The sequence below is a fragment of the Spinacia oleracea genome, chromosome 3, assembly GCF_020520425.1.
Source record: "Spinacia oleracea cultivar Varoflay chromosome 3, BTI_SOV_V1, whole genome shotgun sequence".
Classification (NCBI taxonomy): domain Eukaryota; kingdom Viridiplantae; phylum Streptophyta; class Magnoliopsida; order Caryophyllales; family Amaranthaceae; genus Spinacia; species Spinacia oleracea.
Genome location: NC_079489.1, coordinates 148,810,660 through 148,823,867, shown reverse-complemented (window position 1 = coordinate 148,823,867; position 13,208 = coordinate 148,810,660). Strand labels below are relative to the sequence as shown.

Sequence of the window (13,208 nt, the reverse complement as noted above, 5' to 3'; positions counted from 1 at the left end):
TCTTATATGAGACTGTCCTCACCATCAACTGATTGTGAGACCAGTTCACACTTGCGAATTTAGGTATGTTATTTCTATAGTTTAGACATGTTACTTTTTTTATAATTTTAGAGGAGGTACTTTTTTTAGTTTAGGTATGTTACTTCTATAGTTTATATATGTTACTTTTTTTTATACGGAGTAGTTTTAGGGGAGATACCTTCTTAGTTTAGATATGTTACTTCTATAGTTTAGACATGTTACTTTTTTTTTTATATATATAATTTTAGAGGAAGTACTTTTTTTAGTTTAGATATGTTACTTCTATAGTTTATACATGTTACTTTTTTTATACGGAGTAGTTTTAGGGGAGATACCTTCTTAGTTTAGGTATGTTACTTCTATAGTTTAGACATGTTACTTTTTTTTAATAATTTTAGAGGAGGTATTTTTTTTTAGTTTAGGTATGTTACTTCTATAGTTTAGACATGTTACTTTTTTATATAATTTTAGATGAGGTACTTTTTTAGTTTATGTATGTTACTTTTATAGTTTAGACATGTTACTTTTTTTTATACGGAATAGTTTTAGGGGAGGTACATTTTTAGTTTAGGTATGTTACTTCTATAGTTTAGACATGTTACTTTTTTTTATATATAATTTTAGAGGAGGTACTTTTTTAGTTTAGGTATGTTACTTCTATAGTTTAGATCTGTTACCTTTTTTTATAGTTTTAGAGGAGGTACGCTATTGGTTTCGCGCTCGTCACACCATCAAGTTGATGGTGTGACTGGTCTCACAGGAGACGCGATGATCTTGTTTTCCTCAGATTTCCACAGTTTTTCCATCCCTTTTGAGGGGAAAAGTGTGGAAAATAAAACAGGCAAAATATAACTAGTTGATTTCCACAGATTTCCACACATTTCATTTTCCTCACTTTTCCATTTAAATTACCAAACAAGCTAAACTTAAGAAATTCTCATATTTCCACAATTTTACACAATTTTCCTCATAAAATTATTCACAAACACACTGTTAATTTGGAGCTTCAATTCAAATTACAATTTGATTTGATAGTATGCAAAAGAAAAACCAACATTTTCAAATTTTCCTAGCATTTGATCAAATTGTTTAGCCATTAAAGGAGTCAAATAATTAGTCCAATCTCCAACTTCCCCTTTCCTAAAGTAAGACTTATTCTCAATTAAGGGAGTATGTTTGCCACTCTTATTAACCTCCATTTCCTTCAAACTTTCAAAACTACAAAGCTTTAAAATCTCATCTATAACAACATTTCCTTTCTCCTCTTCCTCCGAAAACGGACAACCAACAAACTCAGCCAACTTTTTCAAATGCGCTTTTGATTCCTTCTTCAATCCTTCATATTCTATGAACAACACCTTTTGTGGGTTTTTCTTGCTCTCATTCCAATAACCTAACAAGTGATCATCATAAGGACCAAATGAAGATTCCCCTTTGCAAAACTTTCCTAAGCATTCCTCCATCAATTCCATATTTGGCTCAATGCTTTTATATTAATTCTTCAAACTGCAGGTAGAAATGCCAAAGTGAAATGAAAGTATCCAAAGGGTTTCGAGAAATGTAAACAATTCGAGATTTCGAGGTTTTCATTGAGTCTGGCAATGAGAGATATGGCAAGTGTGTAGCGAAGAGCCGTGGTACGACGCCGGGCAGGGCCGTCTTACAATTTTCTGAGGTACTGTAAAAATTCCAAACTATATGAATATCAAAAAAAATTGCGCGTACAAGGTGTATAATAAATTTATTGTACACCGATTTACTTTAACCTAATTTTTTGTAGCTTTTAATTTTGATTAACTTTTATATTATAAAAATAAGTTGATAGATAAACATTTTAAAGTGTTAAATGATTAATTTTATACATTTAGTGTTATTGAAGAAATAATTTTTATTAAAATGAAAAGTTTATCACTAAAAAATAGATAACTTTTACATATATAAAGGTAATTTAATTTTAAGCATTTTAAGTGAACTTTTACTCCGGTGTACAATAATTTATTCCACTTGTAAATAAGAATTTGTGTATGAATATATGGTCCATGACAAATACTTCATATCTATCTATACTATATATTAAAAGGCGTTTTCAAAGAAGTTTATGTGCCACGTGGCACTCTGCTTGTGATTATTTCATTTCACGTAATCTTCATATATTTAAAAATGTAGCATGTATAAGACTCGAACCCGCGACCTCACGTGAAAACACTGAAGTGTTTACCATCAACTATAACACATTGCATGCCATCATTGTAAAAAAATATACTAATAAATGTAATAAAAATTAAGGAACTGATTAATAATATTTTTAAATACGAAGTAATAATAATATAAATGTTACTAATGCAGTAACCTGGGGCATCGCCCGGGCCTAAAAACTAGTTACATTATACTAAACAGACATCAAGAATGACACGTGTTACTTCCTGGTGAAAAAAAATTCCGCCAAAACTTTTTTCTTTTTTTTTATTAATTTATTTGTTTCAATAACTTTTTATGGAAAAGATTCAGTATATTTGACTAAAACTTTATTAATCTTTTGAAATCTGTCAACAAAATTGTACTCCATACTCCGTACTTTATTTTCGAACAATTCTTTATTACTTATTTTATAAAATTGTCAAAAAATAATTTTATAATATTTGTGCATGCACGGGACCTAATCTAGTATACTCTATATTCGATCCAAAAAAAAAACTCAGTAAAAGGGAAAAAAACCTAATACCTGTGTAGAGTGGGCTTTCTTGGTGATGGGGCCCTAATAAAGTAAGGGGCCATGTGCGGTAGGACTGTTTGCACTCCCTTGAAGACGGGTCTGGCGCTAGGTACATCACCCGCCAAGTCCGGCTTATGGAACTCTAAGTAGAGAACAAGCTCATGAGGATTTTTGGTTTGAAGAGGGTGTTGAGAAATATCGCTGGATAATTTTGTACGATTTATTATGGAAAAAAGGAGAGATTTTAACCATGTAGTGCCAGTTTTGGGAGAGGTGGCTAAAATGATATCACTATCTTGAGGTTGAAAGTGGTTTTGGAAAGTGACAACGCCCTCTAATAAGAAATCTGGGCACCAAAAACCATGATGATAAAGAAGTTGTGAATGTTCAAACCATGTTGTTTTTGGGAGGGAGAGTTTTAGCTCTTTGATTTCATTTTCCAATTGATCTTGATCAGTTTTTGTGTTTGTGTGTTCTGAGTCTGTCATTGAAATGATCAAATGGAAAAGTTATTTTGATAGGCCTAAATGCTAGCATTATATATCACTAAAAGTAATTTTGAAATTATTTTAGTCGAATTGATATAATAACAATGGAAAATATATTTACTCAATGTTTTGGTCAAATTATCATATTAAACATATGGAATATTTTGGTTAAATTAATTTGCATATAAAATATGTATTATGTAATACTACCTCCGTTTCAGAAAGTTCTTTACGCTTTGGAAAATGTGTCCAAAGTATAAAAACTTTGACCGTAAATTCTCACCATTATATACATCAAAACGTCACATGTAAGATCTTGTTAGATTGGTCTCGGGATGTATTTTCAGAATATCAAATTTTTATAATTTTTTCACATACGAAATTGGATATATTATTAGTTAAATATTGCATTGGAGTCCGTGCAAATAGTAACTGTAAATATCATTTTGAAACGGAGGTAGTACGTAGTAGTACAGAAATTACATATTAAATAATGAAATGGGCATGTTCAATTCAAGATTTATTAATTATTCATTAGGTTTATGGGATATTTGGATTAAATATTTAATTTATAAAAAATTGGTCAAATAAGATTTTTATAATATATGTGCATAGTTGCGTTCACGGACATAATCTATTTATTGGGTCATTTAATCTCTCACACTTTTTCACTAGGACATTAATTTTTTCTCATTTTCCCAATACCAAAATTTTGATAAAAGTGAAAAATTATAAATTAATGTAATTTGCCTTGTTTAAATAAAAAAATAGAGGAATCTCATTGCACATTAATTATGTCGTTAAAACACGCTAAATACAAAACGTAAATAACAAAAAGAGACGAAAGTAGTATATTAAAACTTGAACGTCTTTAGTTTTTTTTTTCGGATTTTTCATGAAATACCCCCTACTTTTAAGGAAATTCACCAAATGTCCTCAAGTTTCAATAATACATAAAAATACCCCTAAAACAAAACTTAATACTTCAAATACCCTTAATGACGTCATCAACCCTTAATCCACTTAATTAACACCTAATTAACTTACCAACCCTTATTAACCCACTTTTTCCTCTTTATTCTCTCCACCTTCCTTCTTCCCTAGAATTTATCTCCTTGACTGCTTCTTTCCTCCCTCCTCCTAGATCCCCGATTCCGGCCATCACCGCCCAAAACCACCACCACCAATGTTTCTGGCCATCACCTCCCAAAACTCGGCACCGTCAACCCACTAATCCTTGTGTTCTATCTCCAAAGCCAAAGCCTCAAATAACCAGGGCATCACTAAGCATGCCATTCGTCGTCTTGTTCTTCGTGGAGGTGTCAAGAGAATCACAACCTGATCAATATTTTTGGAGAATGTGATTAGGGATGTTGTCACCTACACTGAGCACGCTCGCCGGATGATAGTCATTGTCATGGATGTTGTGTATGCTCTCACGAGGCAGGGCCGTACTCTTTACGGTTTTGGGTTTTGGTGGTTAGGTTTTGGTTATAGGGTTCATGTTTAGATCTGATTGTAGGTTGAAGAAGATTTAAATTACTGTATGATGTAATTGCAAATCTGAATCGAATATATGAATTATATGAAGTTTTATGCAATTTTCCGTTTCAATTGGTTTAATTAGTTTATTTCCATATGAGATTTCAATTTTCCTTTTCATTTTTCTTCTTAAGAGTTGTGATGCTATTTCAAATTTTAAAATGGAGAAATTGAGTTCTTTTTGGTTGATTTGTTGGTTATTTGGGGGAACAATTTCCTGCCCAGATTTTGTTTTCCTCATCGATTATTTGAGCCAAAACCACAGAATTTAATTGATATTATCTAAGGTCATAATTTTGGCTTTGAGATTGGAGACCGAATACAGGGATAACTGGGTTGGCGGTGCCAGATTTTGGACAGTGATGGCGCCGGAAATGTTGGTGGCGGTGGTCAATCGGGGATCTAAGAGGAGGGAGGAAAGAAGTAGTCCTGGAGATAAAGGTCGGGGAAGAAAGGAGGGGGAGAGAGAAAATAAAAAGAAAAAATGGGTTAATTAGGGATTAGTAAGTTAATTAGGTGTTAATTAAGTGGATTAAGGGTTGATGACGTCATTAAGGGTATTTGGAGCATTAAGTTTTGTTTTAGGGGCATTTTTATGTATTATTGAAACTTGAGGACATTTGGTGAATTTCCTTAAAACTCGGGGGTATTTCATGAAAAATCCGTTTTTTTTTTAACATATCGGAGGGGAGTGCTCCGTACGTATTGCTTTTAGGAAAATGCAAATTGCCACCAATTTTAATAAGAGTAGTATAAGAAAATCAAAAATTAATAAGAAGTGGGATGACACTTTTGTTTTACTCCAAAATTACTACGGCTTGGTGAGTTTTCTAGCCCGTCAATGCCGCATCGTGGCCTAATTTCCGGCATGCATGTGACCACACCATGCATGAGTGCATGACATGCAACTTTCACATCTTCATAATGATTTCCGATCTCGGTAATCCTTGAATTATAATCTATCAACTAGTAGTGATTAATTTTCATTTCATTTTCATTTCAATAAATAATCACGGCACAATGATTACGGAATAATGTTTAGGAGCTTAAAAGCGTGTTTAACGCGTGTTAAGTATTCTGATACTTTAGAGTTCCTACTCGTAAATATAGGTATTCCTATACATCAGAAACAGGCCACATCATACATTCAATTGTAAACATTTTTATCAACGTTTATTTTAGAGCTTTTGTTTTTTTAAAGCTAATGAACACAAGACCGCCAAGAAATGAGGTAAATCTCTTATACATTTTTCTACTTTTTAATTGTCTTTTCTTTTTTTTTTTGACGCAAAGCAAGGGTTAAGATGGAATTATAAAAAATTAAGGGAAACTCTCAGGGTAACCCTATACTATTGCACTTTCTCAATGGTAGCAAAATAAGTTACTTATTATCTTTGGTAGCCTTTTATTCTTGATTTTTCTAAATCATGACATTATTAATGATTTATGTTCATACGTTTGTTAAACATTTAACCATGGTTAGCAGTTTATAAAAATGTACTCCGTAACAATTAGCAATAACTTTTACAGAAATTAAATTTCCCAAAAAAAATTCATTATTAGAACATCTCCAAAATCCAATGATTTTGACCTCAAAATCCTTGTCAAATTGTACAGATTCGTTGTACTTAGAACTAGGATTGAGGTTTACTAGATTTAATGATTCAGTTCGACCATGAATACGGAGTAATTGAGGTTTGGAGTTTCACGGTCAATTTGACCATGAATTACAGAGATGATGTAGAGACCTCACATGTCCAACTACAATGGCAAGGGGGCAATTAGCTTCCACAATTAGTGTTTTTAGACTTCTATTTCGGAGACAGCGGTACCTTTGCCGGTATGATGGCGGTATGGTGGCACACATTTTTAATGCAATGCTGAATGGCGGAAGTTACGTTGCAGCAGTGGTGTTACTTTTTTTTTTTTTTTTTTGAAAGGAGCAGCAGTGGTGTTTAGTGTATTAGAGAAAGTGGTTTATGAGAAAAAAGATTGTTTATTATAGGGGGGAGAGTGAATTGAGGAGAGAAAACCAAGGTGGAGGAGATGGAGAAGAAGCCATCGCCATTGTTGAGCATCTTGAGCTTGAAGAAGATAGACTAAAGTTTTCCATAATAATTACAGATTAAGCTCTTAAGTTTACAAGTATCTTGAAATAAAAGTGATTTTAGGGATGTTTGAGTAATTTTATTTACTTTTTATTGAACCATGGTTAGCTAAACTAAAGAATTTAACACTAAATGTCATTGTTGATAATAAACACTAATACAGGGTTATCAATGATATTAAGTTGTTTTTTTTGGCTACCATTGATAATGAACAATATTATAGGGTTACCATTGAGAATTTCCCAAAAACTAACTACATACAACAAAGTTATACAAAGTTATGGAGGTCTATCCTCCACGGCTCCACCATTAAATCGAAATAGCTCGTAGGCTAGCTTCAAAGAAAATTTTCAATTGTAAAGAGTTGATTCACTCATCATATCAATATAAGTATTAGTCAAAATAAATCAAAGACACCAATGTCTTTAGTGAAATCACATTATCAATCTTTATACGGTGTAAAACGAAGTCTTTCTAATATTCTGGCCCAGTCGGGCCAATTGTCAAAATAATACAATGCCTTTAGTGAAATCACATTTTCAATCTTTCTAATATTCTGGCCCAATCGGGCCAATTGTAACCGATTACATTCTTTTATTGCTCAATTTTCCCCGGATGTATTTGTTATTACCCACTTGTCGCCAGAGTCATTTTATTTACCAAATTGCCATGAATGGTCACTTTTTGTTTACCAATCCGGTGAAATGTGCCATTTCCTTTTCTTAAACAATGGAATTCAGACGATTGCCTGTGTGTCTATGTAGACAACCACCAAATTACTGAAGAATGCTATTGTCAAATCAGATGGGCTATACCAAACACAAACCCCAAATACTGAATTGATATACTTGGAAGGGTTATAAAGCTTCTAGCTTCCAGGGACAATAAATCAGCACGAAAGCTATTCATTAGTTTATAATCATTCATCTCCAACTCTAAGATCATGATGTAGGCCCTATTTTTTTGGACTAAAAATCTCTATACTGAATTGAACTGAACTAAACTAAACTTATTGGACCTAAACTGAACTGAACTTATTGGACCTGAATTGAACTGAAAATATGAATAAGTCCAAAAGAACACGGTCGTATAAATTATCAAACAGAAACAAACAAACAAAAAGTCCAAAAGAACACAGCCGTAGACATTATCCAATGGAAGCATCACTATGGCAGTGTCCATTCAACATGTTCTAGAGGTGTCTGAGTGCTTCAGCAATTTGAGGCTAGGCCTATACCAATTTCAAGAATAATTCATTCACACAACATTCAATTGAATTGACATATTAAGCACAAAGCCACTTAGTTTCACATTAAGCAATCCAGTCACTCGAAGACAAATGTACTCATGAGAGTTTTCAAACGCTACGATTTGATAAAATTACACGACTTCGGCATAATAAAGATAAACCCACTTCCCAACTTCAATTATTGTACACATTACACAACCTTGGCACGGTAAAGAACAGAACGGGTCAGGTCATTTCTTAAGGTGTGGAAAACAAACATCAACGGCACTCTTTGGATGCTTTGCTTCAGCGTGCTCTCGGCATTTTACCTCTGACGTGGTGCATATGAATGTCTGCATACATACCTTGCACTGCATCCATCATTCAAATGTTAAAACCAGCGAATATGGTCAGGTCAGGTCATTTCAGTGCAAGTAGAGGTAAAGTGCTTCAAAGAAAAATCCAGCACTAGAGTCCTCTTGAGCTCAATGATGTAACGAATAGATCATAATTTATATTATTTAATTAGAATAAATAAGAAATATGAACTATACATTTCAAATTCCTTTAAAGGTCATGAAACAACAGATAAAGTTAAATTTTCAATTGCCAATTTGCCACAATACACGAGCAGCATGACTGCATATGCCGCAGCATCTTCAATCAAAAGGATATGTGAGCTCAAAAGTACCAGGGAATTGAAATCCAATATACTACAATGAATTAATATCCATTATTGGCACTGCGATAGTTGGGGAAAAGAGCAACATAGTGAAGGACTTGAAAGTTGGAACAAAGAGTAGTATACAGAAAAGCCAAGGAAATATGGCTAGCAGATGCTAGAGTTCTCAAAAATAACTTCAAGTCCTCAACGCAAAAAAAAAAAGGTTGTACCCAGATCAGTATTACAGTATTATAACACTACAAGAAAATTGGGAAAATTGCAGATATGTAGGTAAAGAAAATACATCAAATGAAGAAGACAAATAGCCTAACCAAATTGTTTATAACAAGCTAAATCGAATTCATTATCACCCATGAATATTGCAATCCGAGAATGTTCTTTGAAAGCATGGAAGGTTAGCAATTACAAACACACTTTTTCATATCTAAATCTATAGTCCTGTTTGCACATTAGCATATATTACGATAATTCACATCAAATGGGCATAGCATTTTTACAGAATGCATTCTTTTTCACCTTATCTTAAACAGCAGGTAAAATGTTCCATCTCAAATATGATGATGAATTTCATAAAGGAGATCAGTAGGATCACCTCTAGCTTAGGAGCTCCTCTAACAAGAATTATCAGTTCTAAGGTATTTCCTTAATCTAGAATTGGAGGTTAACGGGAACTTGAAAGGTGTTTGGTTGTTCTTCCGTGGAACCAACTACAGCTTATCTGCCGTAAGTGGTAAGCACTACGAATACAACATCATGCTTTTACATATGTTCCTAAAACATTTTTATTAGAAACTTTGAAAGTCCATGAAAAAGTTGCCATTCTAATTAAGTTTCAATCAGTCGGCCTCGACCCATCGTTCATTGTCTCGTGCAAATTATCATAGTTGAACAAGTTAAAATTTAAAAAGGCACAAACAAATAATTTTCCAGACAAAAAACAAAAGACGAAAATAACTAGTTTTTCAAGTAGTACTCTCTGCATGATTCGTATGATATTAGGCATTCTCAGAAACACATATCAAGTTCAACTAACGATAGATCATGTAAAAGCTCCCAAAAGAGTAAACAAAACAGCTATCCTTTTAAGTTGAAAGCATTATCCGATTTGTTGAAGGCTAAGGCAGTTCAGTTACACAATTTCACATTGCTAGCAGTTGGATTTCACAATTTAAGCATTTGTACACGATTACAGATGTTCAATTGCATAATTTCAGCATTGCTAGTAATTAAATGTCACAAGTTAAGCATTTTTACACGATTACAGATGTTCAATTACACAATTTCAGCATTGCTAGCAGTTGGAATTCAGAATCAAAGCATTTGTACACGATTACAGATGTTCAATTACACAATTTCAGCATCTAATAATTAATCAGCTTGATAATCAAGCAACGTCCCAACTCCCAACACAGACAGATTAGGTATAGAGTCTAGACTACAGAGAGGGTATGAATACCTGGATACTCATAGCTTTCTTATTCGCATCTAATTGGCTTCCTGCACCAGATCAAACCAAACCATTCATCAATAATTTCATCAAACCTCAACTTGATCACAAAATAAATAAATTCTTGGAAAATTCTTGTAAATTAAAGAAAAGAACACGATTGTTGAACCTAAACAGTAAATTAGTCTAACCGTTTAACAAAAGACCTACTCTCAATTCACGAAGCAACAATTATTCAGGAAGATATTTATGAATTTCTGAAGAGATTGACAAAATTACAAACAGACAAAGAAAGAGAAACAACCTTTGGAAGCCTTGTTCTTCTCCAAGTTTCTCTCGCGAGCAGTCTTAGATTTCTGGGCATTACCTCCCCCCATGGTTTCAGTTGATCAGAGCTGCAAACCCTAATTTCCGATAATTTTGTGAAGGAAGAAGGGGGGGAGGGTCAGGAAATATAGCTCTCCGCAAATTCTTAAAAAGAAAAAAGAAGAAGTGGGGAAAATAAGGTGGGCAAAAAGGAGTAATTTAGTGCGGCCCTACCAAGTTGAAATTTGCAATTCCATAAACCAATAAGCCTATATACGCGTCGTCCACTTCCCACCGTTCTACTTCGTATCTAACACCTAACACTTTTATGATCTAGGTAATGCTATATGGCAAATTGATAATAGGTTGAGGATTTGTGGCTGTGTATGATAAAGTATATGATATGTCTCATGCTAAATTTTTCATTTTTATATTTGTAATTAGTATGATCCCATTGACTAATTTGTACCAAAAGATAAAAATATATGGCAAATTCATGATGGAATGATTTGAATTATTGAATCTATAAGGGATTATAGGGTCTCGTAAGATAACACTTCTTCCGTCCTAAATCCTAATTGTTTGTCACATGCACTAAAATTACTTTACTATGAATTATTTGAGTGAAATTGAGAAGAAATAAAAGTAATGTGACCAAAGATATTTTATGTGAGTGTAAAGTTGTGGTCTCGTGAATTTTTATGGTAATAGGACAACCTTTTGAGGTCGGACTAAAACATCAAATGGGGCAAATAAAAAGGGACGGAGGGAGTAAATCCGAATATATATACTCCCTTTCGTACTTTATCATTTGTTCAATGCAACAAAAATGATTTGTTAAGAGCTGGTTGAGTGAAAGATGTTGTGGATGTCTTGACCAATTGTTACAAGTCGGTCTTTTAACTTGTGTTTTGTGAGCCCAAAAAATGGGTCTTGTGTTAAGTGCGCTTGAGACTAAATGGGTTGACTTCTCTTGGAAGGGAGTGTATGAGCAAACTTATGTCCTAGGAGAGAAGTAGGGAAGAAGCTAAGCAATTAGAAAATACACAAAAAGCAAAAACAAAAGAGGGAGGCCGAGGATTTGAGAGAAGTGCAATTGCTGTATGGATTTTCAGGGACAACATTCACAAAGTTGTGGATTCCCCGATTTTGGTGAAACTTGGTCAGCTTGTTGAGGAACATAAGGCCTTACTCTGAAGGGTCGTATTGTCGTTTAGAACTTCGTTTGTTTGTAATCTCTTATAAACTCTTGTGTTTTTGTGATATTCTTCACTTTTGCTCATCTAATTGTGGATCGCTTATGTATGTTTGTATTGGTGGTTTGTGAATCTTTGTATGACTGGTTTGAATTCTTTTTTCCTTAATTTTATAAGAGAAGATAAAAAGAGTGGACTCCTCACAAGTCTCATGGTTTTTACAGTCACATCCAAGGAATTTTCGACATATATTTCGTGTTTGTTGTTTCCATTTTATTCTTTGCATGCGATTATTAATTGTTGTCCATTATTGGTTGATTACTCTGTTATTTGGTGAATTATTTTTGGAGGGTACTGTTGTTTGGTTGATTGTTTAGGATGTGCCTTTTGTGAATAATTGATATACTTCTAAGGCCATATTAAGATTGTGAATAGACAAAAACAATAGGACTAAATATTTATGTCAATTGTATTTCGACCAATTTTAATTTTCCATCTTCTTAAATTAACATTACACTTGCGGAGTGCATGCGAAGTGTAGTACATGCAACCATCAAAATAAACGAGTATTTTTCGAAAGCGTGAAAAATAGGGCATCGTTGTCCCACCGACATCTTTCCTCTTGGGTGCTTAGCCCATAGAGGATGTAGCAGGCCTTTGTTCCACTGGGCTACTGAAAAGAATGGGCTGAAGTTTCCCTCAAAAATCAGGAGCTTCGGAAAATAAGATTTTAAATGAACCAATATGACAACTCATAGAGTCATGGATAAATTAAGACATAATTATGTCATTTCACAATACTAGTTGTTAGACCGTGTGCTAGCGCGCACGATCCCCCAAGATATATAAACTTGTTTCGTAAAAATGTTACATAAATAGATGAGCATTTACAAAATTATGGTAAATGCAAGAAATATGGTAACTTGTAGAAAAGTTATGCTAAAATTCAATTTTCATGTAATAGATCGACAATACGAAACCAATACGCTTACTATGTAGGTGCTAATGAAAATTCAGAGGCACGATAATAAGCCAAAAAGGTGTATTGGTACTTCATAGGAACATGAGATTTCAAATTCCTTCATGTTCTTAAAAAAATCTACAATACCTACAGTTACTACCCCATATTACAATAACAAGTTTCTGAACGCAAAAAATCATAACAAAAGCTGCTAGCAAAAGACATATTCATAGCCGTTAACCCACATTCTTGCTAATGATTGGATAATAATCGTAGATATTATACATTACATGCTCCTGTCAACCAAATTACTTAGATAATAATTGTAGATATTATACATTAGATGCGCCTGTCAACCAAAATTACTTGAATCCTACAAAAGGAACAAAGACAAACAACAATACCTAGGAACATGAAGCATTGATGTCTTCTTGTTCCTTGCTAAAGAACATGGATAGTAGTTGGAGTCGGCGGCTCTCTAATTCAGAAAAGAAGAACTTGCATCAGTATCTC

The 13,208-nt window shown here is 33.5% G+C and overlaps 2 protein-coding genes across 2 annotated transcripts; both read right to left on the bottom strand.

Moving 5' to 3' along the window:
• Positions 1-975: 975 nt before the first annotated feature.
• On the bottom strand, positions 976-3,230 carry LOC110804309 (cytosolic sulfotransferase 13-like). The gene is given in 3 exon segments (XM_022009881.2): positions 976-1,527; positions 1,529-1,699; positions 2,744-3,230. Coding segments are annotated over 3 exon segments (1,140 nt in total). The 5' UTR covers positions 3,223-3,230; the 3' UTR covers positions 976-1,037.
• Positions 3,231-8,157: 4,927 nt separating this feature from the next.
• LOC110804323 (uncharacterized protein At2g23090) lies at positions 8,158-10,722 on the bottom strand. The gene is made up of 3 exons (XM_022009895.2): positions 10,537-10,722; positions 10,242-10,282; positions 8,158-8,471 (listed from the first exon to the last, which is right to left on the bottom strand). The coding sequence occupies exons 1-3, from the start codon at positions 10,607-10,609 to the stop codon at positions 8,352-8,354; spliced, it is 234 nt and encodes a 77-aa protein (XP_021865587.1). The 5' UTR covers positions 10,610-10,722; the 3' UTR covers positions 8,158-8,351.
• Between the last annotated feature and the right edge of the window lie 2,486 nt (positions 10,723-13,208).

What these genes read in the sequence shown, in the direction of transcription:
- LOC110804323 (XM_022009895.2), bottom strand. Translation starts at nt 10,609, where the DNA reads ATGGGGGGAGGTAATGCCCAGAAATCTAAGACTGCTCGCGAGAGAAAC. An exon ending in GAAGAACAAGGCTTCCAAAG is followed by an intron (nt 10,283 to 10,536) that starts GTTGTTTCTCTT and finishes GATCTGGTGCAG; the next exon opens with GAAGCCAATTAGATGCGAAT. An exon ending in AGAAAGCTATGAGTATCCAG is followed by an intron (nt 8,472 to 10,241) that starts GTATTCATACCC and finishes TGATGGATGCAG; the next exon opens with TGCAAGGTATGTATGCAGAC.